The sequence below is a fragment of the Panthera tigris genome, chromosome E1 (assembly GCF_018350195.1).
Source record: "Panthera tigris isolate Pti1 chromosome E1, P.tigris_Pti1_mat1.1, whole genome shotgun sequence".
NCBI classification, from domain to species: Eukaryota; Metazoa; Chordata; class Mammalia; order Carnivora; family Felidae; genus Panthera; species Panthera tigris.
Genome location: NC_056673.1, coordinates 57,346,114 through 57,370,330, shown reverse-complemented (window position 1 = coordinate 57,370,330; position 24,217 = coordinate 57,346,114). Strand labels below are relative to the sequence as shown.

Genomic DNA, 24,217 nt, shown 5'->3' with positions numbered 1-24,217 from the left:
TTCACTTCCATCCCCAATTTTAAAAACTCCGTTTTTCTACAACCCGATGCTAGGCGGCAGCACGGCCCGCTGTCTGGACGCACACGCATGCACGCACGCGCGCTCGCACATATATTTGACGTACACGCGTAAGTACGTGTACGTCAAATACATAGGACGCAGGTAACGGCAATGAGATGCACTTACTCTGAGGAAGGTCTGTTTAGCTAAATACACGACTAAACTTCAGAAAACAAGTCTTGAACCCGGTCTGTGCATAGTTCATGATCCTCTATAAAACCAGCTTTTGTCGATCTGCAATTTTGCAGGACTTTCTCTTTTTTTTTAAATTTTTTTTGTTTTTTTTTTTTAATTTTTTGTTTTTTGTTCTTTTTTTGTTTTGTTTTGTTTTGATAAAACCATTAAAAAGCTAATTAAAAAAAATGTAATGCACAAGTTTCCTGATCAAGCAGGCAGGGAGCACAATGTTCATATATTTTTAAAACATACTTGAGGGTATGTTACTCCATTGTCTTTCTTTCTTGCAAAACAATCAAAACATTGATCATTTTTAAAACATAAAGCAATTTTTAATATATAAAGCACTCTTCAAACATCTATTTCTTTTGAGTCCGTTATTTGGTAAATATGTAACTGCTACACATTAGAGATTAGGTATTTTTCTTCTTTGTGGTTTTTTTTTTTCCTTTTTTCTTTTTTTTTCTTTCTTTTTATTTTTTTGTTTGTTTTTTAATAACATCTTCAGTGCTAGGAGTCGGGTTACAAAATACATGAAATGGTGTGGAGCTGCCCCTCGGGAACCCTGGCTTTCCTGAGAGCGCGTCCACATGTGCAAGACAGTGACCACAACGTCTCGTCACCTCGACGAAGGGGACACTCGACAGTCCACAACGATGGCCGGAGGGAAGCGACGACACTTGTTCAATCCCAGAGCTCTGAAGTAGCGAATCTGCATTCGGAAAATAGGTTTCTTTACCACGGAAGTCTCTTTTTTTTTCTTTTTTTCTTTCTTTTTTTTTAAATTCCTTTTTAAAATTTTTTTTTTTTTTTTTTTTTTAAATTTTAAAGTCTGAAGGAGAAAAAAGGGTCTGTAAACAGGTGGGAGCCCTGAGCACGGGCCCCTCCGAAAGCGGTCACCACCCAGGTCCAAGTGCTTGGCCCCGCTCCTCGTGCGGGGCCGGTGGCTCTCACCAGTATCTATGGCCACGGTCCAGCACCAGCTGTTTTCTCTTTCGCTTTATATTCCAAATGGAAACACGGTGCAATACTCTGGTAATAATTCTCTTGCATTAGTCCACAATAAAAAGCTGCTAAAGGTAGGTATACATATTATTTATCCAGAGATATACACTGTAATTTTTAAACGCAGTAACAGAGTCCTTGAGTAAACATTTACACGTGAATTGTCACCGGCCCTGTCCTATGAATTCTCTTTAACGTATAGGGTTAGCGAAAGGAAGAGCAGGGACACTCAGTGCAAAGTTAGAAGCTAATAATAGTAACAAACGTTGGACCAATGCGCCAAAAAAAAAAAGCATATACTGAATAAAAGGGAAAACCCACAGTTAAATCCTCACACGCTTAACACACAAACACAGAGGAGTGCGCACACGCGCGCACGCACACACACGCGCACACACGCACATAGGCTGTGAACTCAGAAATGTTTCCTGGAGCCTGTCTCTGCGCACTGGTGTCAGCTTGGGAGTGCAGAACTGGACGCGGCGAGCGCCCGCGTCTCCTTGTTGGCCTGCTGGATTCAAGTATTTGCATGTTCGATATGTCTTTTTTTTTTTTTAACTTTTAAAAAATATTTTTTGGGATTAAAAAAAATGACAGGAAAAAGTAATGAAACAAGGGTAATGTGCATAGGCGGGCCCGTGGGAGCGGAGGGCAGAGCGCAGGCGGCCGCGTGGGGCCCGCGCTCTGTGCCCGGGGATGGACACCAGCCGCCCTGACTACGGGCCGCCTCTGGTAATGTGCATAATCGTCACAGGCTCGTTTTACATAGGCTTTCTCGTCTCCCTCCCTCCCGCCCCCCTTGATAAAATAACCCTTTCCAGCCCACGATCTGAAAAGTGCCCTTCATGATAGAACTAGTCTAAGCAGCTTTTATACTTAAAAAATCAAAATGACGACACACCATACGAACATAAGACGACACAAAATAAAAAGCTATGAGGAACATCCTGTCATTAGCGTGTGACACTGACCAAGCGCAGCCCGCACTGTCCTGTGGACAGTTCGCAAGGACCGCGGCGGACGTGCGTCCCCAGTACTGGACGGAGGTACTCAAGGGCTGCCGGGCTGCTCCGGGCCAAGCGGGGTCCTCAGCGCCGCCCGGGCTGGAAAGGGTCAGCCTTCTCTTCCCGGCGCTGCTGATTGTGGTGCCCGTGGGGTCCTCTCGGTCCTAGATGGATTCCCCGCTGAGAAGGTCGCCGGGCAGAAGGGTGTTCAGCGGGGTGGGGCTCCCGATCACCCTGCCGTCGTCACTGCTGGGAGGGCCCCAGAGGCTGCTTGAGTACTGGGGGACCCCGCCCCACAGCAGGTCGCTGCTCCCTTTGCCGGCCAGACACGGGGCGCTCCAGTGGCCGGTGTCGCTCCGCACCAGGCCGTGGGAGCCGCCCGAGGCGCCCAGCCGCGCCTGGCCGGCCCCGGTGCCCGACTGCCAGCCGGAGGTGGACGGCACCGCCTGGCCTTGGGCCAGGAAACGATTTACCTCTTCTTCGCCAGCAAACTCGGCCAGGATGGTGGTGTTTCCCAGAACACACCTGAAAGGGCGGGACGGCAACAAAATTAAGAGCTGGTCTCTTGGGAAGATACGAAATTTGACAGAGCTTCAGCCGGACGAAGAAACGGAACCGCAAAGACTCAAGTCAGTAAGATCGGAAATGACAGAGGAGACACGACGACTGACACCACAGAAACACGCGGGATCGGGAGAGACTCCTGGGAACGATCCCATGCCGACAAACTGGGGACAGCCTAGAAGAGACGGACAAATCCCTGGAGACAGACAACCTAGCAGGACTGACTCGCGAGGAAACAGAAAGTCTCAACAGACCGATAATGAGCAAGGAGACTGACTCAGTGACCAAAGACCTCCCAGGACAGAAAAGCCCGGGACCACGACATGGCTTTCCTGGGGATTTCTACCTAGAATTCAACAGCGATCCTTCTCAAACGCCTTCAGAAAAACCGAGAGAAGGGGACGCTCCCACCCTCGTTTTATGAGGCCCGTGTCATCTTGACCCCAAAACCAGACCAGGATGCAAGAAACTACAGAACAGTATTGCTGACGAACACAGACGTAAACATTCTCAACACAATATTAGGAGACTGAATTCAACAGCACTTTAAAAGGATCATACGTCGTGATTAAGTAGGATTTATCCCGGAGATGCAACGACGGTTCGACACCCGCAGATCAACAAGTGTGATGCGTCACGTTGACGGAGTCAAAGGTCAAGATCCGAACGTCTCAGCAGATGCAGAAATGGCATCTGACCGAACACAATTGACCTTTCACGACAAAGACCCCCCACGACAGGGGACAGAAGGGGCACGCCTCCGGGTAATAAAGGCCACCCACACAAGACAGACACACAGCCAATATACTCAGCGGTGAGAGGCTGGAAGCATCTTCTCTAAGATCAGGAACAAAACAAGGATGCCTGCTCTTGCCACGTCTTTTCGACAGAGGACTGGAGTCTCGGCCAGAGTAATCGGGCAAGACCAAGAAGTAAAAGGCATCCAAACTGGAACGGAAGGGATAAAAGTGGCATTATTTGCAGATGACGTGATCTTACGTAGAGAAAACTCGAAAGACTCAACCCAAAAACTACTGATGAATTCAGTAAAGTTGCAGGATACACAACCAACATACAGAAAACAAGTGCATTCGTATACACTGAAAGTGAAACACCTGAAAGGGAAAGAAAAAACCTCATTTGCACCAGCATCAAAAGCAACAAAACACTTAGGAGTAAATTTATGCAAGCAAGTGAACACTTTTTCGTGCAATGAAAACGAAAATAATTCTAAGTAAAGAAACCGAAGAAGGTACAAATGGAAGGATGTCCTGCGTTCGTTCACGCATCAGAAGAATCAACACTATTAAAAGTCCCGACGACTCGACGCCGTCTATACCGTAGTCCCTATAAAAACTCCAGTGGCATTCTTCATGCAAGTTTGTATGGAACCACGAAAGACTCCAAATGGCCAAAGCAATTCTGAGAAAGAGTAACACAGCAGGAGGCATCACACTTGCTGATTCCAAACCAGACTACAAAGCTACGGTATTCAAATCAGTATGGTAACAAAACCAAAACAATCAACAACAACAACAACAACCACCACCCAGACAGACACAGACACACAGACCAGTGGAACAGAACAGAAAGCCAGAAATAGATCCCCACGTAGACAATCGATTAGTATTTGGCCAGGGCATCAAGAGTACTCAGTGGGGAAAGGGGAAAGGATAGTCTCTTCAACAAATGTGCTGGAAAAACTGGAAAACACGTGCAGAACAAGGAAAAGTGGACGCCTATCTCACGCCACTCACAAAAATTAACTTGAAATGGATTCAAGACTTAAACGTAAGATTCTGGAACTGTAAAACTCCTGGGAGAACACACAGGGAAAAAGCTCCTTGACGTTGGTCTTGGCAATGATTTTTTTTTTTTTTTTTAATTTTAGAGAGAGTGAACAAGAGCAAGGGTGCAAGCAGAGGAGAGGGGCACAGAGAGTGGGCGAGAGAATCCCAAGAAGGTTCTGTGCTGTCAGTATGGAGCTGGACACGGGGCTCGAGGCCACCAACTGTGAGATCATGACCCGAGCCGAAATCAAGAGTCAGACGCTCAACCAAGTGAGCCACCCAGGCGCCCCCCTGGCAATGATTTTTTGATATGACACTAAAAGCACGTGGGGTGCCGGCTAACTCAGTCGGTGGAGCGTGCGACTCTTGATCTCAAGGTTGTGAGTCTGAGCCCCATGTTGGGTATAGAGATTACTTAAATAAACAAAACTTAAAAAAGCACAAGCAATAAAGAAAAAAGTTAATAAGCAGGACTGCATCAAACTAAAAATCTTCTGCACAGCAGAGGAAACTGTCAATCCAATGAAAAGACACTACGGAATGGAGAAAAATATTCACAAAAATATTCACATCACTCATCATCAGGGAAATGCAAATCAAAGCCCAATGAGAAATCACCTCACACCTGTCAGAATGGCTGTCATCAAAGAGACAAGAGATAACAACCGTCGGTAAGGATGCTGAGAATAGGGAGCCCTTTGGTACTGCTGGGCGAATGTGAGTTAGTCCAGCCGCTAGAGAGGTTTCTCAGAAAGTTAACAACGGAAGAATCGTACGATCCGGCAATCTCACTTCTGGCCACACATCCGAAGGAAAGCATTCCTGCAGTATTGTCCAAAGTAACCAAGATATGGAAAGAACCTGAGTGCCCGTCAATGGATGAACGGAGCAAGATGGTTCACAGCCCCTGCCCCCACCATGGAATATCACTCAGCTGTGGGAAAGAAGACCCCGCCATTTGTCACAAACACGCACGGACGCTGGTGGCCTTAAGCGAAGGGAGGGAAGTCAGGGAAAGACAAATACCGCGTGATCTCGCTTGGGTGCGGAGTCTAAAAGATCCACGCTGGCAGACACAGAGAGTAGAAAGGGGGTCGCCAAGGGCTGGGAAGTGGGGTGGTGTTGGCACAAGGGTACGGACTTCCAGTTAGGAGATGAGTGAGTCCCGAGGACCTAACACACTGCGCGCTGACGACAACTGGCCACACTCGACACGCCAGAGCTGCTAAGAGGGCAGATCTGCAACGTGCTCGCGACAAGCACGAAACGGTAATTCTGGGCCAGCGGAGGCGTGAGCTAATGCTGCGCAGCGATCACACCCGTGCAGGATACGAACGCGTTAAATCCACGCGTGCGCACCTTAAACGGACGCAGCGCCGTATGCCAACTACAGCTCGAAAAAGCCACCAAAACCTTCAAAACCAACAGAAAGGAGGAGCAGGACAGCAGTCACGTGAGTGGAACAACCCCGCGCCTTCCTGTGCTGCTTTCACAGAAAAAAGCGCAGCTGGGGGCGTCACAGGTCACCCGGAAAGAGCCCACAGCTCGCGTTTTGCTTCTGCTGTTTCCAACCCCAGATCACGAGCTGCTTTCCTCATCTGACACCTTTAGTAGCTATACTGTGTCGGTAACGGCATATTCTTCAGGAGGTACGTGAAGGTGCCCCTCAACTTGGGCATCATCTAGAATCTGTTAACTTACATCCTGGGCTAAAAATGGGAACGACTAATTTCTGGGCCCTGCGGCTCCAGTGACGTCACTGAGCAGGTCCATTCACACGTCTTATCAAGAGCATCCGGTAATTGGGGGAGAGAGGTGGCTGCTAGGATGTGTCACCCGCCTGGGGCTACCCGGTGGAGACAGCGTTTCCTTCTGTGTCCTACGTGCTCTCTCTTGGGAGGGAGGGGCTTTCCCTCGTGGAGGGTGTGGCCACAGCAACCCCCCAGCAGCAGGACACCTGCTAGGGCCTGGCCCTCCAAATTCCTCTGTTGGAGCCCTGACCCCCAGCACCTTGGCTAGGCCTGTATTGGGAGATGGGACTTGCAAGTGGGGATGAGGGGCGCCTGGGTGGCTCAGTCGGCTAAGCGTCCGACTTCGGCTCAGGTCATGACCTCGCAGTTTGTGGGTTCGGGCTCTGTGCTGACAGCTTAGAGCCTGGAGCCTACTTTGAATTCCGTGTCTCCCTCTCTGTTCCTCCCCCGCTCATGCTCTGTCTCTCTCTCTCTCCTTCAAAAATAAAGACACTGAAGATAAAATTAAAAGAAAAAAATATAGTGGGGATGAAGATGGGGCCTAATCCACTATGACTGTGTCCTTCTAAGAACGGGCAATCAGGACACACACGCTCAGACTCAGAGGCGACCACGTGAGGACACGGGGACAAGGCAGCCGTCTGCAGGCCGAAGAGAGGAGCCTCGGAAGGAACGGAGCCTGCGACACCTTCCTGAGGTGTGGGTGCTCCACAGAACCGGGGCGATCGACGTCTGTGCCCACGTGCTTTGTCACAGCAGCCCCAGACATACCTACGACCCCCAAACCCAGCGCTGCCGGGGCCGCAGCCATTGGGCAGCCGAGCGGCGGCCGAGAGACGTACATGTGCAGGGACTTCTGGGCCTTGGCGGCTTCCTCCTTGGAGCTGTAGCGGACCACGGCGTTGCCTTGGGTCAGGTTCAGGTGGAATGTGACGAGAGGCCCGTGCTGCAAACACAGCGTCCGTAGGGTAGAGCCGTCGATCTGATTGAGGAAGCAAAGGGGGCAGTAACGAGCTTCCTGGGGCTTCTTCCGTGACATTCTTCAAAGGAAATGTACGTCACCCTGTGTACTAAACACTGGGCGAATGTCTGTCCTATACGACTTTATGGTTTTACCTTTTATGCCTTGTAACTTACCATGTAATTTTCACTATAAGTTAAGTAAATCAGGAGAAAGAAAAGACCCCATTTTGGTTCTGGCCTCCCCGCCCACCCCCAGCCAGGGCACATCGCACAGAGCCCGTGGTCCTGGTGGCCTTGTGGCCCCTGACCCCAGAAAAGGTGAGCACAGGACAAATCGCTCTCGAGGGGCTGTAATTAAAGGCAAGCAACTGTCTAAAGGGTAGAGTCCTTAAGCCTGAAAAATACACAGTTCACCAGGAACACGAGGGCCCCCGGCACAGAGACCGGCAGGCGGCGGGGTCCCCGCACGGTGACCCCCACGGCAGGCGCCTATACCTGGGGCGTGAGGTTGCGGAGAACGAGCCAGCTGCTTGTCCTTCCTGAGGTGTCGGTGCTCCACGCGGAACCTGCACGAGCCAGGGAAGAGCAGTCAGCACGGCCTCCGGAGGCTTCTCGTCTTGCCAACACTTGGTGGCCCAGAGCGCCGCCACGTGCTCTAAGCCTTTCTCAACCTTTGAAAACCCACGCCGTCGTTTTGCTCTGAGGAACCCAAGCCCACGATCCCTGCAGACTCCTGGGGGCAGGTGTGACGAGGGACTCCTCCTCGGCCCCCATGCTCCTTGGAATCAACGCTCTGAAATCCCCCTTGTTAGTACCGCAGACCCACCGGGCTGCTCTCAAGGGGCCGACAGCCATTTCCAAACTATCTGCGGTGGGTTCTAATCTCAGCTTCCAAAAGACTCCCAGTGCACGCATTTCTCCCATCCGCACAGCTGGTGGAGGGCACATCGGGATACAGGAGCTGCCTCACGCTGGAGGCCACCTGCCCCAGAGAAATGTTGTGGACAAGCAACTATGCAAGTGGCAACGGAGCCCCTTGTGCACGAACGGGCTTCCTCCCCGGGCCCAGCGAGGCCCCTCGAGGGGCGCCGTGACCGCCGGGGCCCAGGGCAGACGCCGACATCAGGGCAGCCGGAGCACCGGGCCCAGACACGCCCCAAGAGTCTGGGGCGCCTCCTCCACAGCCCGCCCTGGGACCTGGGGGGCGGGGTCACAGCAGTCCTTGTGAAGGGGTCCCGGGACAACGCGACAGGCACGTTCCCTGAAGGGTAAGTGGAGCAGGTGCACAGCCCCCGTGCTCCCCCACCCCCACCCCACTTGCACAGAGGACGGATTCGTACCCGAGGAGTAAGAGCTGGTCCAGCCGAGGGGGCTGGCTCCCCAGGTGGAGGAAGGCTTGGGATTGGTTAACCCTGGAGGCGGCCTCGTGGGTGCAGTAGTGTTTCTGGGCACCTTCCACAGTTCGTGAGACAGAGAGGCTTGCGTGTGGGAGGCAGGGCCAGAGGACCACGTCGATTTAATGTCTGACAGTTTACCTAGAAAGGCAGAGAGACGGAGCACAGGCATTCTTGAGACAGAAGAAAAGTCACCGTAGGGTGTGGGGCACCGCACGAAGTGCTCTCCGGCGCCGGCAGAAGCATCACGAGCAAGGAACAGCAAGTTAAGGCACCCCCACCCGAGAACCACGGGGTGTGCTCGCTCTTGAATCTCTGCCCGGAAACACAGGTGGCCTGTGCCCAGCAGAGACCCCGCCGGTTCTTACACTAATTCGCAAAATGTGCCAGAACCAGATTTGCCACCAAAAAATGGCATTTCTGTAGTTCAATGTTAAGGCTAATTTACCAACATATTCCACTGGGACGAGCTCGTAACGTAACAAACTAATTGAGGTCAAAAGCCTAACCTGCAGATCCTTCAAGCTACGTCTTTAGGCACCAGCCCCTTTCCAGGGCTCTGCCCTGACCGCCCACAGCTTCGAGACCCGCTGGCAGGGCCGCACTGCGCACACGGATGCTTGTGGCCCCCCCGGTGCTGGCGGCCGAGTGTTCGGCATCTTAGAACCTCAGCTGGGGGAAGGGTGTTTTAAGGCTCTTCGGGAGAAAAAAACCAAACTGGCAATGACTCCCGGCCCCAGCTTCTCCCGCACCCAGGGCTCGGCTGCGATGTGCGGACACCCGGACGAGGGCCGGGCCTGCCTCACTCGCCCAGTGTGGCAAGGACAGGAAGTGCTGGTGGCACAGTCGTCGCGTCGCCGTGGTCCCTGGACAGCATGGCAGTGACCAGGCCGATATGGACTGTGTGTGCAGCTCCCCTCCACCCCTGCCTACTGGCATTGACTGTGACTTCAAACAAACAAACAAACAAATGCTAATCTTAGCAAAGGTGTCCTTGATGAGAAAAACAAAAATGCCCTAAAAACTGCCTCATACAGAGAAAATGATTTGATTCTGCCCCTTTTCTTCAGCTAAATGATTTTGGAAGCATTAAAGGTCTACACACATCTCTGTAAACGTCAGAAAGAATAAGCATTAGAAGGAAGAGAGTAATCCGGACGCTTTTTCATAAGACGCTAAACCGTATGTTGAATCACTGTATTGTGCACCGGGAACTAACAGAAGACTGTACGTTTGTTACATTGGGATCAAAATTGAAAAAATGAAGAAACAGACTTCGGAGTGAGGGGAAAAAATGCTAAATAATATCAAAACTACTTTTTTCCTCAGGTACGAGTACCAAAAAGAATTCCTATGGCGCTGGCTTAAGTAAGTTTAACTAAGTCTGGACGACAAGGTTTGAAGGAATACAGAAGCGTACTTGAAGACGTTTATAAGCAATAAACCTTCCTCGTGTAAGTTTTCTATTCACAAACCTGATACACATTCCGTGAGCGTGTGTACCCACATCTCGTTATAGCCTTCCTTGTCTTAAAGTTTTCAGATACAAATTCTCCTGAGGTTTTTATGGCAGACAATTCTCAACTCTCCTGTAAGCCTAGAAGGAAACTGCTCACTTCAAAGACGTAAGCATCTAGGGTAACAGAGGAATAATCCAGGCGCTGCGCTTATCCGAGTGACGAGAAGCGGCCACACTTGATGGGACCCGCTCTCGTCTCCTCCATCCGTGATGGCAGAGGTAACGGCAAAGTCTGAGCGGCTGCGCCTGTGTGTCCCTAATCCCCGTGCACCCCCTGTCCTGTAGCTGCGGGGGAGGGAGGGTGGAGGTACATTTAGGTGACAGGTGTGCCGCGTCCCACAACCACGTGCCCTTTGCGACAACCCCGCAGAGGCCATGTTCCCATGCCCACTGCACATGGAAGGGGGCGGAGGTGCCCGGGCCCCGCCTTCCCCGCCTTTGGCCACACCCCATGGCGCGCCCTGGGGTGTCTGGAGCGAGCGGGCAAGTGGCAGGGACGGCAGGGACGGCAGGGACGGCAGGGACGGCCGGTGCCGCCTGGGGAGAGCGGGGGCGTACCTGCAATGCTAGGCGCCGGTGCGATGCTGCTGAAGGAGCGACCGTAGCCGGAGGCACTGAGCGGCCAGGCACTCGAGGAAGGCAGCGCGGCACTCTGAGATGACGGTGGGGAGGACCCTGCAGGAGCAGAGGAGGTGCTCAGAGGCTGCCCAGCGGCGTGACCGCACCGGCAACCAGGAGGGGGTCTCCCAAGGGGGCTTTGGTGGGAGGCCGACAGCGTGAGCGACGCGCGGCCGGGACCGCGGCTAGGGCGGGCCGCCGACGCTCGCCCCCCCGCGCGGGGTCCCGCAGCCACGCGGAGAGGCCGGGGCGCTCCGGAGGGTACGCGGGGCGTCAGGGCCCGAGAGAAGAGCCTCACCGGCAGGGTGTCGAGAACAGCGCCCTGCGTGGGGAGGGGTCACACTGACTCCCCCCCAAGCAGGAGAAAACTAGCAGTGAGGGCAGTCTCCAGCTGTTCACGCCTCAAACGATACCCACAAAACTAAAAAAACCCTCCGAGTTCTTGGTGATCCCTTTGGCCATTAAAGACCAGCACTCCGTTCCGACTCCAAATGTCTCCGTGTGTCTTCTGGCTCCCGTCCGTGCCGCTCCCGCTCCCGCTCCCTCATGACACGGGCGTGCGGTGGAGAGCCGTGTGGGGAGCTGGAGGGCTGGCTGCCCTCGTGTGACAATACCTGCTCGAGCACTGAGCGCCACCGGGGAGGGGACATGAGCACAATCGGCTTGTCACATTTCCACATTTCCTTCCGCCGGCTGACCTTCCTTCCTGGGGCCCCACCTGGGGTGGTGGTGGTGGTGGCGGAACTAGCTCAGCAGGTCCGGCCCTGGCAGTCCCCCCTGCGGCAGACTATGCAAACCATTTACACACAGAGGAGTTCTGTAGGTTCCCTTCTCCCAAAGAGCAAACCACGAGGGGCTCAGGAGCAGAGGAGAGGGTCCTCTGGCGCGTGCAGGGGGAGCCTGGCGGGAGCTGCCTGAGACTCGAAACGTCCACCGACCACCCCCTGAAGTCGCCCCCCAAAGTCACATCACGGGAAGCTCCGAGGTGCCCAGGTTGGACGGCTGCCTGATTCTTTATCCCGGAGTTGGAGGTTCGGTTTTCTCATCTTATCCTGATGCCGACGCTTCTGAGGCTTCTAGATTTTCTTCTGTCTGCCTCCGCCTCAGCCACTCCGGACTGGAGGACGGCTGCTTAGCCCTGTCCTCAGAATTTACCTACTTCTGCAGGGCACCTTTGTCACGTCACACTCATGTGTCGCCCGCGGTGCTCCAAGGGCCGTGCAGCGGCCAATGGACCACTGGAGGACCCACGGGGCAATGGCAGAAGCTCTGTGCTACACCAAGCCACCTCGACTCCTTCTGAGGTCTTTCAATACCCGGGTCAGTGCTCCCTCTTCACACCTGCCACGAGCCTCAAAATACACTGATGGCCATTCCTGCTCAGACACAGCCCTGCCGCACACTCAGGGTGACGAGCTGTGAGAGCAGAGTCTGACTTCCGGCTTGTGCCTCTCCCTTGTCCCCTGCCGTCTCACACAGGCTCCATTTCGTGTCCCCTGTACCATTCCTCTGTCCCCAACGGCAGGGTCTAAGCAGAAGCTGCATCGAGGCACGAGGGATGCACAGCCCTGAACAGCGGGATCTGAACTTCTGGTTTTCTACCCAAACCACAGAAACGCCTAGAAGCCCATCACTTTAAGGAACCGCTGAAAAGAACTGCACCTCTCCCACAGTCTCACCCGCGGCAGGAAAACTGAATTAACGTTCTGGGAACGACCCGAGGGGCCTCACTGGGGACGAGCACCCACGGCAGCCCGGCTATTCCCACACACCACTCTGACGGTGACGCCACGACTTCACCGGAGCTGCGCCGTCTGCCCTTCTCGGCACCACGCCCGGAAGCTACACTTACGATTTGAACTTCACAGCCAGCTCCTCACTTCCTCCTGCTGGATCCTAACGTCTGACACAGGGCGTGCCAAAATCTAGCATCCTGAGTTCTGCTGGGAACATGGTGCTGGGGGGCGGGTTTTAGTCTTTTTACCAGACTTCGTGGAAGGACGTGGACGGAGATAGGGCAGTAAGGGGTCAATTCACCTGCAGTTTAAATAGATCCTAAGTGGGAACTTCTTCACTAAAAGGCTTAATCCTTAATATCGGCATTTCACGACATAGTGCTCTAAAACGGTGCGTTAATAAGTCCAGGGAGCCCACTTGGTCGAAATCAGGCTCCATTTTCACCTTCAGCACTACCTCCGGGTGGGGAGAAGTGCACATAAACGCGTCTCCCAGCATCCCTGCCTCACGGCCCGCACGGCACCCGACACCTCACCTCCACTCTTGAGGAGGTAGCGGTTGACGTCCTGTATGGTGGTATTGATGGTGGGCCCGGTGGGGACACTTCCAGGAGTGACGTCGGGGTCGTTCTCAGGGTCTATGTTCTGAAGTCCTTTCCACGGGACTCCAGGATGGAATTCTGGAAAATGCCAAACGAAATGGAAATCCAGACACGTGAGAATCACGGCACCTTCACGTCGCCTCACGAGAATTTATGCAAATTCTTATAATCTATGAGTCAAAACAGGAGACACATCCTAGACTTTCTTCCAGGGAATCATCAATCCTCGGGAACCGGCTAGAAGCAGGTACCGTAGCTGCCCCGTTCGGAGGGCGTTCGGAAGGTGTGAAGTCTAGCAACCGTTGGACCGGACGCAACCCAGCGCCCATCCTCCTTCCACTGAACTAAGGGGCTTCAGGAAAGCGCCGGGGGCTAACCACTTCCCGAATCTGGATTTCCAGTGGCAAAGCCAAAGCAGGAGCTCACGCCTCCAGGACTCTTGGCTCAGATCCCGGCTCCTCCGGGGCGGAGTCGCTCTCCCGGGGCTTGAGGCAGTTCTGCTCCGCCACTGCACGCAGGTCTCGTGCGCTCTTACCTGGGGGCCAGTTGATGCTGGAGCCATTCGCGATCTTATCACTGTCAGATTTGGCACGTGACCAGCTATGGGGAACAGCTACCGGAGGACTGGCTGGTGACTCACTGTTCTGGATTAAATCGTACCGGCCATAGGAGTCGTCAATGGAGGACTTAGCCGGAGGCCCGATGCTCAGGCCTCCGGGGATAGCACCTGTGAGGACAGCGGGAAGCAAAGAGCCCAGTGAACAGGGCGTTCTTGGGCCTCTGAGCCCTCGCGGCTGGGCGCCGGGCCCTGTCCCTTTCAGAGGCACAGGAACAAGCACACTCGATTTGTCCAGCACTCTCTAAGGATAAGTGACTCTTTCGGTTAGTGCGTCTGTGAAAGACTGAAATTGTTTTGTTTTTTTAAGGTTTTTATTTTATAATTCTCATTTTAAAAATTTATTTTATTTTACTTAGTTTTGAGACAGCGCAAGGCGGGGAGGGACAAAAAGAGACAGGGACAGAAGATAGATCTGAAGCGGGCTCCGCGCTGACAGCAGCGAGCCCGACGTGGGGCTTGAACTCCCGAACCACGAGATCATGACCTGAGCTGACGCTGGATGCTCAACCGACTGCGCCACACAGGTGCCCCTAAAGATTTTATTTTTAAGTAATCTCTACATCCACCGTGGGGCTTGAAGCCACAACCCTGAGATCAAGAGCTGTAGGCTCCAGGGGCGCCTGGGTGGCTCAGTGGGTTAAGCATCAGACTCCGGCTCAGGTCATGATCTCGCGGTTTGGGAGTTTGAGCCCCGCGTCGGGCTCTGTGCTGACAGCTCGGAGCCTGGGGCCTGCTTTGGATCCTGTGTCTTTGTCTCTCTCTTCCCCTCCCCCGCTTGTGCTCGGTCTCTCTATCAAAAATAAATAAATGTAAAAAAAAAGAATTAAGAGCTGTAGGCTCCATCAACTGAGCCAGCCAGGTGCCCCAAGACCGAAATTCTTTATAAAAAAAAATTTTTTTTTAAATGTTTATTCCTTTTTTGAGAGAGAGAGAGAAAAAGAGAGAGAGCAAGCAGGGGAGGGGCAGAGAGACAGAGGGAGACACAGAACCCAAAGGAACTGTCAGCACAGAGCCCGATGCGGGGCTCGAACTCACAAACCGTAAGATCATAACCTGAGCCGAAGTCGGACGCTTCACCGACTGAGCCACCCAGGCGCCCCAAGACCGAAATTCTTTAAGAACCATGAAGTTTGTCAAGTTGGAAGTCTACTGTGTTTTATTTTATTGAAAAAATTTTTTCTCGGTAGATAGACAAGTTTTCTTCCTGAAGGATACAGATAAAACTAAACCAATATTTAGGCTACGGTCCACGTTCTCACTGCTCTGGGGCATCTTCAACGACTGGGTTTGTGGCGAGCGGGTGGCGGCTGGGGTTTCAGGAGGCCTGACTGCAGACCGGCTGGGGTCTTACGCACCCACGGACGGAGTATTCCGTTCTAAAGGAATTCTCAGGAAAGAGCTGCAGCGTGAGTGAGAAAACAAGCACGCTCTGCAACCGGCCGGCCGGCGGGGGCACCGGCTCGGACGTACCATGCTTGCTGGGGTTCTGGTCGAGGGGAGGAGCAGCACCGGGCAGGTTGTCCATCGGGTTGGGGTGTGTCCACTGAGGGAGGCGGGACTGGGACTGAGACGGGTCCTTCACTGACAAACCGCCAGTCATGTCCATGCTGCTGACATTCATGTTTGGGTTCAGTCCAGCTAAAAATAAAAACGCTGTTAGGATGTGCCTGCTCGTCCTCTAAATTTCACTACCTTCTAACGCCCTCCTGGAGAACCCATCCGAGTCTCAACTCGTAGCCAAATACTTCAACTTTTAATGCTGGTGGAGAGAAAAGCTATTTGTCTTTCTAACAACATCTATTTCCAGGAACGTTATTCCTGAATTAAGGTGAAGTGGAAACGAACAGTCTCTGATTAAGGAAGACCAATGACTCTTTCCACTTGGCTCATTTCAGAGCTGAACATGGTCCTGGAGCTCCTCAGAGCCCACTGAGAGACAGGACGCGTCCAGACGACTAGGACAATCTTAGGGAAGCTCCCCGGATCAGGACAGCTCTTTCGGAGTTCTAGATGGGGCTCTAAAGGACCACCTAGAACAAGGCTGGTAGGGGTGATTCAATTCCACTTTTAGTGACCTTGCTCTACAGAAGTCTGCCCTTCAGGAGGTTAGGAATTAAACACCAAATCCCTTTAAGGACCCGGCCCGTTTGAGAGTGTGGGGCCGCCACGTGCCCCCAGCTGGAAAGGCATGCCCATTCTGGGTTTTTCCGTAGAGCTAAGAGCACGTGCGGTCGGATGTGGCCGCGCTGTGCCAGGTTAATAAAGAGAGGTGAGGAGGATGGCAACGAGGCCGCAGTGAAGAGCCCCCGACGGGGGCACCCGTTATGGGCCGGACTGAACGCGCGGCTGGGAGAGGACAGCCAACAGAAGCGCATCCCAGTACGTACAGACCGTTTCCTTCCCAGACCAGGCAGAAGTGAACCTCGACTCTCAAGCGAGGTATCGAACGCCTCTAGTTTTAACTCGAAATCAGCGTCTGCAAACTCACATGCCTACGGGAGCCAGGTGGGCGTGAGGCGGGCCTGCTGGGGAGGGTGACGAACCCTACAGGGCTCGTCCCGCCTGAAGTGCCTGCCGCTGGTGCCAGCCAGTGGCAGCCATGGGGCGGGCAGACCCAGTGGAGCCACTTGAAGAGAAGCCAGAAGTCACCTTTATTTAAAAACCTCCGATTTTGAAATTTTGGCAATTAGCACACACACACGCACACACTTTGTGGATGGAAGAAAACCCCTGTGTGCGTCAGGGGCTGCCGGAAGGCCACCCTCACTTTGCACAGATCTAGTCGGCCGAGGGGATGCCCGCTCACTCGTGGACGCCCCACAAGTCAGCGTGACCGCCCGGGACGCGCCCCTTCCTCCTCACTGAAGTCCCCGCTCCTCTGAGACCCAAGCGGAGACCCTGCTCCGGTTTCTCCTTCCCCACGAGGTGAGCACGTGCCCTCCCTCCTCCGAAGCGCTGTCCGGGAAGGTTAGTTTTTGTTACTCTACGCCCGATCTTCCCGTGTGGACGACAGATTCCAGCAGTCAGCAAACACTGGAGCGAGGAGACGCTGTGGATGGGGGAAGGAAGGTGGATGGAAATACAACCGCTGAAGAAAAACGCCAAGAACCAACCGGATAGGCAACTTTATACAAGATTATCAAAATCATTTTTCATCTCATTTTGAAGATTCACTGTACTAATTCTTTCATTTGCCCTGAGAAAGAATCTGTAAGAGTGCAGACTGACGTACTTTGTTCCCCAAAAAGAAGATCAGGAGGCCACATGGACACTAGGAGGCTGAAGCTGAAGCATTCTGGGATACCAGACAGAGTGGAGTTTGGTTGTGAAGTAACAGTTCCTGAACCAGACGTGCCTCTGTCCGGCTCACATTCCAGACGGGCTTGTTGCATGCTGGGCACTGTCCTGAGAACTTCATGTATTAACTCACTTAATCTTTAAAGGACCCCAGGAGGGAAGTATCCCTACTTTATTTTTTTAAAGTTGATTTTTGAGAGAGAGCAGGGGTGTGCGGCTGTGTGCTGGGGGTGAGGAGTGGAGGAAAAGGATCTTTCTTTTTTTTTTTTTTTTTAAGTTTACTTATCTATTTTGAGAGAGAGTATGTGGGAGGGGCAGAGAGAGAGAGAGAGAGAGAGAGAGAGAGAATCCCAAGGAAGCTCCACACTGTCAGTGCAGAGCCCGACGTGGGGCTGGATCTCACAAACCGTGAGATCATGACCCGAGCCGAAATCAGGAGTTGGACACTTAACCGACTGAGTCATCCAGGCGCCCCCATATCCCCCACTTTAGATGAGGAGCTGAGGCAGAGGGCAGTCGGGCAAGCCACACAAGAAGCGCAGAGCCAGCCCTGGTGGTGGGTGGGCCAGCTCCCGGGCCAGGCCTCGGCTACCAGACTACCCAGCTCCGTGCGATAAAAGGCTGTGAGCGCGGGACAGTGAGGAAGGGGTGGAATGATCACAGTGGGCATTCATCAGTTTCATATTAAGGACGCACCACACCGATCGTATGTCAAGTGGACAGTGCTCACACGATTGGGATTTATGGCTCTTTTGAGAGTAGCGGCATGGAAAGGGACACCATCGGCCGGGAGCAAATCCAGTATCATGAACTGGCTTTTGCTCGTTCGGATGTGCATTTCCCGGGTCACTGATTCCCTTTGTCCTGTAGCCTCAGACTAACAGCCACCTGACAGACGAACCTGAGAGCTTTCACCAGTTTCTGGCTTCTTCTAGCAAACGTTTCACGCGCCATCAATTTACGGACAGATGCCTCCCCGCGACATTTCCTCGGTACGGCCTTCGGTTACGTGACCTGTGCCCCCTGGCTAGCTTGTGAGACCCGGAGGGCGGCCCCTGCCTTCTGTTCACCTGTGGGTTTCACGAGCACGCCTCCTGCAGGCGAACGAACGGGTCAACACATGCATGGGGATTGGGTGGATGACACGAACCCCTTTCTACACCACAGGACGTGTAGGGACAACCGTGGCTTTCCAAGAAGTGCCCGATTTGTAAAAACCTGAACGCCTTTACTAGCAAAACTGTTAGAGACTCACCCTGCGGTCAGGGTGGAGGACGGCGGCTGCTAAAGAGGAGGAAACCGGGGATAGAACTGGTTCAACAGCGGAAGTGCGGGAATTCTGGGGCTTCCACCGGGACGGCCTTCAAAGATTTTATGCTTAAAGGTATCCGTGGCCGCGGCGAGACCCTGCTCTGCGGCACAGCCGGCGCCGCTCCCCCACCGAGCGGGCCCGGGACCCAGCGCCGAGCGGCCACGCCGGGGACTCACCGAGAGGGTAGGGAGCAAAGGTGCCGGGTGAAGACTGCGGCTCTTTGGTCTGCAGGTCAGGCAGGCCGGGGGCCTGGGGGTGAGGGGGGAAGCTGTCCATGGCCGATTTGCCTGCAGAGGGGTGCAGAGACAGGTGCGGCGGGGGCGGCGGCGGCTTCACGAGCAGGGCCTGGGCCAGCTGGCGCTGGTGCTGCTGGATCTGCTGTTGCAGGTTAGTGATTGTGCGCGCGACCTGGTGGCAGAGACGCGGATTCGAAGGGGTCCCCAGGTGGCGCCCCTCGCTTGTCCGCAGACCCGGGGCATCCGGTCTCCTCCTCCCAAACCCAGGGGACCGCGGCACCGCTAACAGGGGCGGCCCGGTGGGCGGAAAGTCAACGACGGTGGAACGGCCGGCCACCTGGCGTCTTCCGATCGGGGAAGACGGGAGCCCGTGAGTCCGGCTGTGCCCTCCGGGTGGCACCTACTTGCTGTTCCTGTTGTCTCACGGGTCCGGAAACGCTGCGCTGAGCCTGTAGCATCTGCTGCTGGATTTGTAAACGTTGGTATGCCTGTCGAGAGAAAACAGTTAAGATCCTGGAAGAAAGTCGTCAACGAGCGGTTCCGCCGTTGCGTAGTAGTTTAAAAAAAAAAAGGCAGAAAGCGGCCAAGATTCGTGCTGCGGTTTAAGCCTCCTGTGAGGCAGAGCGTTTTTAAAAGGAGAAATGTCTTCCCCAAATCCTTCCAGTGCGTGGAGTTTTACAAAGTACTTCAGCCAGTACCCACCTCCCACCCCCCGCCCCCGTGCAGGGTAGACAGTGAGGTCTGTCTGCAAATGGTTTTTAGTTGATGAAGAGACCAAAATTCTTCTTGTTTCTTTATTTATTTTGAGAGACAAGGAGAGAGAAGGGGAGGGGCAGAGAGAGGGAGAGGGAGAATCCCAAGCAGGCTCTGCACTGTCAGCCCGGGGCCCGACATAGGGCTTGGAACTCACGAATCGTGAGATCATGACCTGAGCTGAAATCAAGAGTCAGATGCTCAACCGACCGAGCCACCCAGGTGCCCCAAGATCAAAATTCTTCTGCTTGAGTCCTACCAACTAAAAATAAAAACAAATGATGGCAAGATGAAAAACCAGCGGTGTCTGGGTGGCTCAGGCTGAGCACTGACAATGCAGGTCCTGCCTGGGAGTCTCTCTCCCCACCCCCTCCTCTGGCCCTCCCCCACTTGCACACGCACATGCTCTCTCTCTCTCTCTTTCAAAAAAAAATAAATTTAAAAAATATTTAGAAGTGCCTCCTTAATCTGTGAATTATAGAGAAATAAAATACTTCACTTACGTGAATCCGTAAAGGCCCTAAAAACCTCAGAGTGCACCAAAACCGATTTTTACCGATTATTTTGAAAAAAAAAAAAAAAAAAAAAAAAAAAAAAAAAAAAAAAAATTAAAGGGGGACCTGGGTGGCTCAGTTGGTTGAGCACTGACTGGCTCAGGTCGTGATCTCACAGTTCATGAGTTCAAGCCCCGCGTCGGGCTCTGTGCTGACGGCTCGGAGCCTGGAGCCTGCTTCCGATTCTGTGTCTCCCTCTCTCTCTGCCCCTCCCCCACTCACGCTCCGTCTCTCAAAAATAAATAAACTTTAAAAAAATTAGTAAAAAAAAAAAATTAAAAACAGCATGCTTGGTTTTAAAACAGAATACATGAAACGTAATTCAAGATTTTCCTGCAGTTTCCGCCATCTTCCCATGCTCTCACGGCAGTGTGAGTGAATGTCCTGGCAGATGCTCTCGAGAGCACAAACGACGCCGGAAAGAGAGGCAAACACCTAGCTTAGCAGGCTAGGCCCTGCTCCAAAGTCACCGTGTGGTGTCTGACTGCGATGACGAAGCACGGTGACGGCGGCCAATTTGAGACCACTGATGCTCACAGAGTGGGGAAAAGTGCTGTGAGCCTCCCGGGCGGAGCGACCAGCACCAGACGTGATACACAGCCCAAACATCTAGAAAGATGGCCAAGCAATCTGCTCCCGTCCTGCCGTTTGGTGTCACGGTGCCGACCGCCTCAGCGGGCATCGTGGACCAGGGAGAAGCAAGGTGAAAACGCACCAGAGGGAAGATCCTGGGATTCTGCTTCTAGAGATGTGATACATACGTGTAACTAAAATGCCTCCATGGGAAAAAAGAAAAGATTTTCTTGAGGTCTTTCACACCGTAAGGGGCAATAAAAATGACTGTATGAATAAGAGACTCTAGAACATCAGTACGATAATCAGATACGTCTCATGTCAGAATACAGCCACGTCTTCAGTGTTACCAAGGAGCATAACGCGATTTTCCTCTACAGCAAGAGTTCTAAATAATATGCTTTTTACGTGTGTACCTGATTTTTATGGTTGTTTCCTTCTTTGTCATCTGAGGTCAGCTTGGTAGTAAAAGCACTAATCCTGTGCGCTTGAACCACCCACCCTTGGTGCCTTTGGGCCCTGGGAAGCCTCACCCCCACGCCGCAAGGTGCCCCCATTTCCCATTTTAAGGACAAAGAAACTGTCTCTGAGAGTCTGTCACGGTCACGACCCCCCTTCCAGAGCTCTGTGTCCTCCCCGACACCACGATTTGTCTCGGGGCACTTGTCTCCTCCCGTCCCATGCTGCTCCTTACTGGGAAGCCGACACTCAAACTGGCTAGATGGGAGTCTAACAGTCAGTAAAGGCTTAGGGCTGAGAGGGCCCAGGGCTCTCCTGTGAGGAAAGGTTTCGCATCAATGCCTTTGTCTATCGGAGGCCTTTTTTCCTTCCTTCATGAATCCTGGTCATTTTCTAGGAGATGAAGCTGTTGGACGAGACTTCCAAATAAACCAGGTGTCAACATATTAAAGAAAGAAAGAACACACTTGGTCCTTGGGCATACACAAATGCAGTATGCCTTCATACGTGACACGTGACCTGGCGTTTTATAGTAAAAGTAGAAAGACTGTTGACAATTAAAAATTTAAGACATGTTGAACTGTAAAGCCTTCCAGAATTATTAGGCTACATCAACCTTTCCCAACAGGGGTTTCGAGAGAGAATTAAATCCTAATCTCCAAAGCATTCTACTGTATGTCATGAAGTAACTTCTCTTTTATGCTTCCAAAAGAGTATTCGTGTATACCATCCTGAAGAATTTAGAAAATCGTCAAGCGTTTCTTGTGTTCTGTGGTCCAGACGGGAAACTCTGGATGAGAAAAGCTAGCTGAGACCCCAAGTTAGAGGGCATGCCTGACAGTAAGACCTGGACGACTCCGTGAAGGGACCAGGGAATTTACAAAGCTAAGGAACAGCACCCGTAAGTGAAAAACTTCCTCATTTTTTTAGTGGTCCACAAATTTTAGGAGGGTCTCAATGAGCCTCCCTGACATGGAGAAAGCGTTAAACCAGCTACTTGTACGGGTCAGGGTGTGTGGCTGGCAGAGATACGTGAACGTCAGGGGCGCACACTTGCTTAGTTCTAGAAGTTGAACGGATCCGTCCACTCACCAGCTGCAGCTGATAGAGCTGGTTCAACATCGTCATATGCTGAGGATTGATCGGCGAGGTCAATAGTGCAGGGTTGAGACCAATGTTTTTTGCTGCAAACTGCAAAAGCTGTGCTTGAACCTGTTGGACACAAAGGATGGCGTCAGGTGCCTGTGCAGCTGGTCTCTCAAGGTGCAGACTCGTTGATGAGTGACACCTGTCTCAAGGATCAACTCCAAAGCCATTGACAAACTCCTGGACGTTCTGCCATTGCAGTTAACGTGCTTCTGTGGGAAAGACGCACGGGAGGCAGGCAGGCAAAGAAGAGAAAGCCTTCCTCCTCCAAACGCCGCGGTCACAAGTGGAGCTGCTCGGGCTCCGGGGGACCCCCTTGCAAACGGACCTCACGTTCTGTCACCACAAAAACAGCCGGGCACGATTTAAGGACTGGAGACCGTGGACGTGGGATCTCGGAGAAGTCGCACCCACTGGCGGGCACCGCGCCACCCCACGGGAGGGTCTCATCGCAGGATGGGCTCTGGAAGTGGTCCACCCCGGCTCTGCCGGCCTGAGCCTGGACCGTCAATCCGCCCTTCTCAACGGGACGGGCACCTCCGTGGCTGGGAAACAGGTGGGGCCCGGCACCGGGGATCTCAGTGTTTGCCACTAGGCGGCGGGTATGGGCACGGGGGGGGGGGGGGGGGGGGGGGAGGGGTGACACGCACTTGGCCGAGTGTGGGAAGCCTGCTGCCCGCCACCCGGGCCCAGGGCCCCAGGCCCAGGTGGGGCCGTGGGGCTCCCTGCTGTCGGGAGGGGCCGTGGCAGAGCCGCCCCACAGCCCTGAGCTGCCGCCTCCTGCACGGCCGCCCGAGAGAAGCAGACGCCTGTCTGGCCTGAGCTTCTGCCCTCTGGGGTCTCTGTCAGAGCAGTTCGCCCCGTGTCCTGATGAATGAATTTAACTGTTACTTGACCTGCATTTCAGCCATCTCGGCTCAGGGCACAAACGTGGGTTCAATTACTTGTGGGGAAGTAATTACTTCCAGCTAATTCTATAACTTATTATCAGTATCTATTATTGAATATTTTTACATGGGAAAAGACCGAAACATTGTAATGAAAAATTCGGTGCGAAGAGTAAGATTATGGAATGTTACTCAGTAAGTAAACAATATTAAAATGAAAGAATCCATATGCTTTTGAGCTACACAAAACAGTAACAATCTCTTCCTGACTTCCGTTTGACTTCTTTTTTTATTCTTAAGGAATCTCTGTGGGAAGCCTGGTCTAATACGAAGTAACGGACTTAACTAAGACGTCTGTGACGTATATGGTCTGACACACGATCCCGTTCATCGGCCACTAAAGCATTACTCGGTCCTTGACTGCTCCCACGGGGCCCCTCACGTCCTAAGCAAAGTGCCAGCTCGCCACCTTCCTCCCCCAGCTAGGACAGTGCATCGGGCTCGTCTGAACAGCTGTCAAGAGCAGGACACAAATGGCAGCCTGGTAGCGAGGGAGGCACCTTTCCACCCGGCACGACAGGAGGACCCCCGCTCGGCGCTTCCAGTGGCCACGCCGGTGGCCCTGGCAGCCTCCTGTCGGGCGGGCGGGGGTGAGCCCGCCCTCACTCTACAGCGGTGACATGGCCATGGCCCAGGCGTGCGTGCGTGCGTGCGTGCGTGCGTGGCCTTGCCCGGAGCGCGGGTGCGGGCCCCACCTGAGGGGATAGAAACGGAGGCACTTGAGCGCGGAGGCTGGGCTGGGAGGAGCTCAGAGGCTGCACGGGCGGCTGCGGCGGCTGTTGCATGGTCCTGGCTTGTGCTGCTCCGCTGCTGCCGAACACACCCAGATTGCCACTCGGGATCTGCAGGGACACGGGAGGGACCGGGGCGTTAGGGCGCCGGCGCTGCGGGAGGTCCGGGGGAGGCCCCGCCTGCCTGGCCACGAGAGCCAAAGCGTATCTACTCCCCCCTGCACCGTGAACTTCTACCAAAGTGAATTTCACAGACAGTTTTGTTCGGCCTGGTTACAGACGACGGCCGACCGGCCCACGAGGCCTGCCTGTGTTTCCAAATCGCAGAAGCCACACGACAGTGCCGGCCGGAAAACGTCCCTGGACGGGACTATCCCGTCCAGACAAACCCTGATAATACGGTGCTA

The 24,217-nt window shown here is 53.4% G+C and overlaps 1 protein-coding gene across 3 annotated transcripts in view; it reads right to left on the bottom strand.

Moving 5' to 3' along the window:
- Positions 1 to 1,026: 1,026 nt before the first annotated feature.
- Positions 1,027 to 24,217, bottom strand: part of TNRC6C (trinucleotide repeat containing adaptor 6C) — a 96,833-nt gene continuing 73,642 nt past the window's right edge. For all 3 annotated transcript variants that reach the window (XM_042967328.1, XM_042967327.1, XM_042967329.1), the window contains 12 exons: positions 23,775 to 23,921; positions 22,079 to 22,198; positions 19,052 to 19,135; positions 18,588 to 18,819; positions 15,273 to 15,440; positions 13,719 to 13,910; positions 13,118 to 13,261; positions 10,786 to 10,902; positions 8,655 to 8,849; positions 7,810 to 7,880; positions 7,194 to 7,333; positions 1,027 to 2,771 (listed from right to left, as the gene is read on the bottom strand). In XM_042967328.1, the coding sequence (XP_042823262.1) occupies positions 2,411 to 2,771; positions 7,194 to 7,333; positions 7,810 to 7,880; positions 8,655 to 8,849; positions 10,786 to 10,902; positions 13,118 to 13,261; positions 13,719 to 13,910; positions 15,273 to 15,440; positions 18,588 to 18,819; positions 19,052 to 19,135; positions 22,079 to 22,198; positions 23,775 to 23,921 (1,971 nt within the window). In that variant the 3' untranslated portion in view covers positions 1,027 to 2,410. The remainder of the gene's footprint in view (positions 2,772 to 7,193; positions 7,334 to 7,809; positions 7,881 to 8,654; positions 8,850 to 10,785; positions 10,903 to 13,117; positions 13,262 to 13,718; positions 13,911 to 15,272; positions 15,441 to 18,587; positions 18,820 to 19,051; positions 19,136 to 22,078; positions 22,199 to 23,774; positions 23,922 to 24,217) is intronic.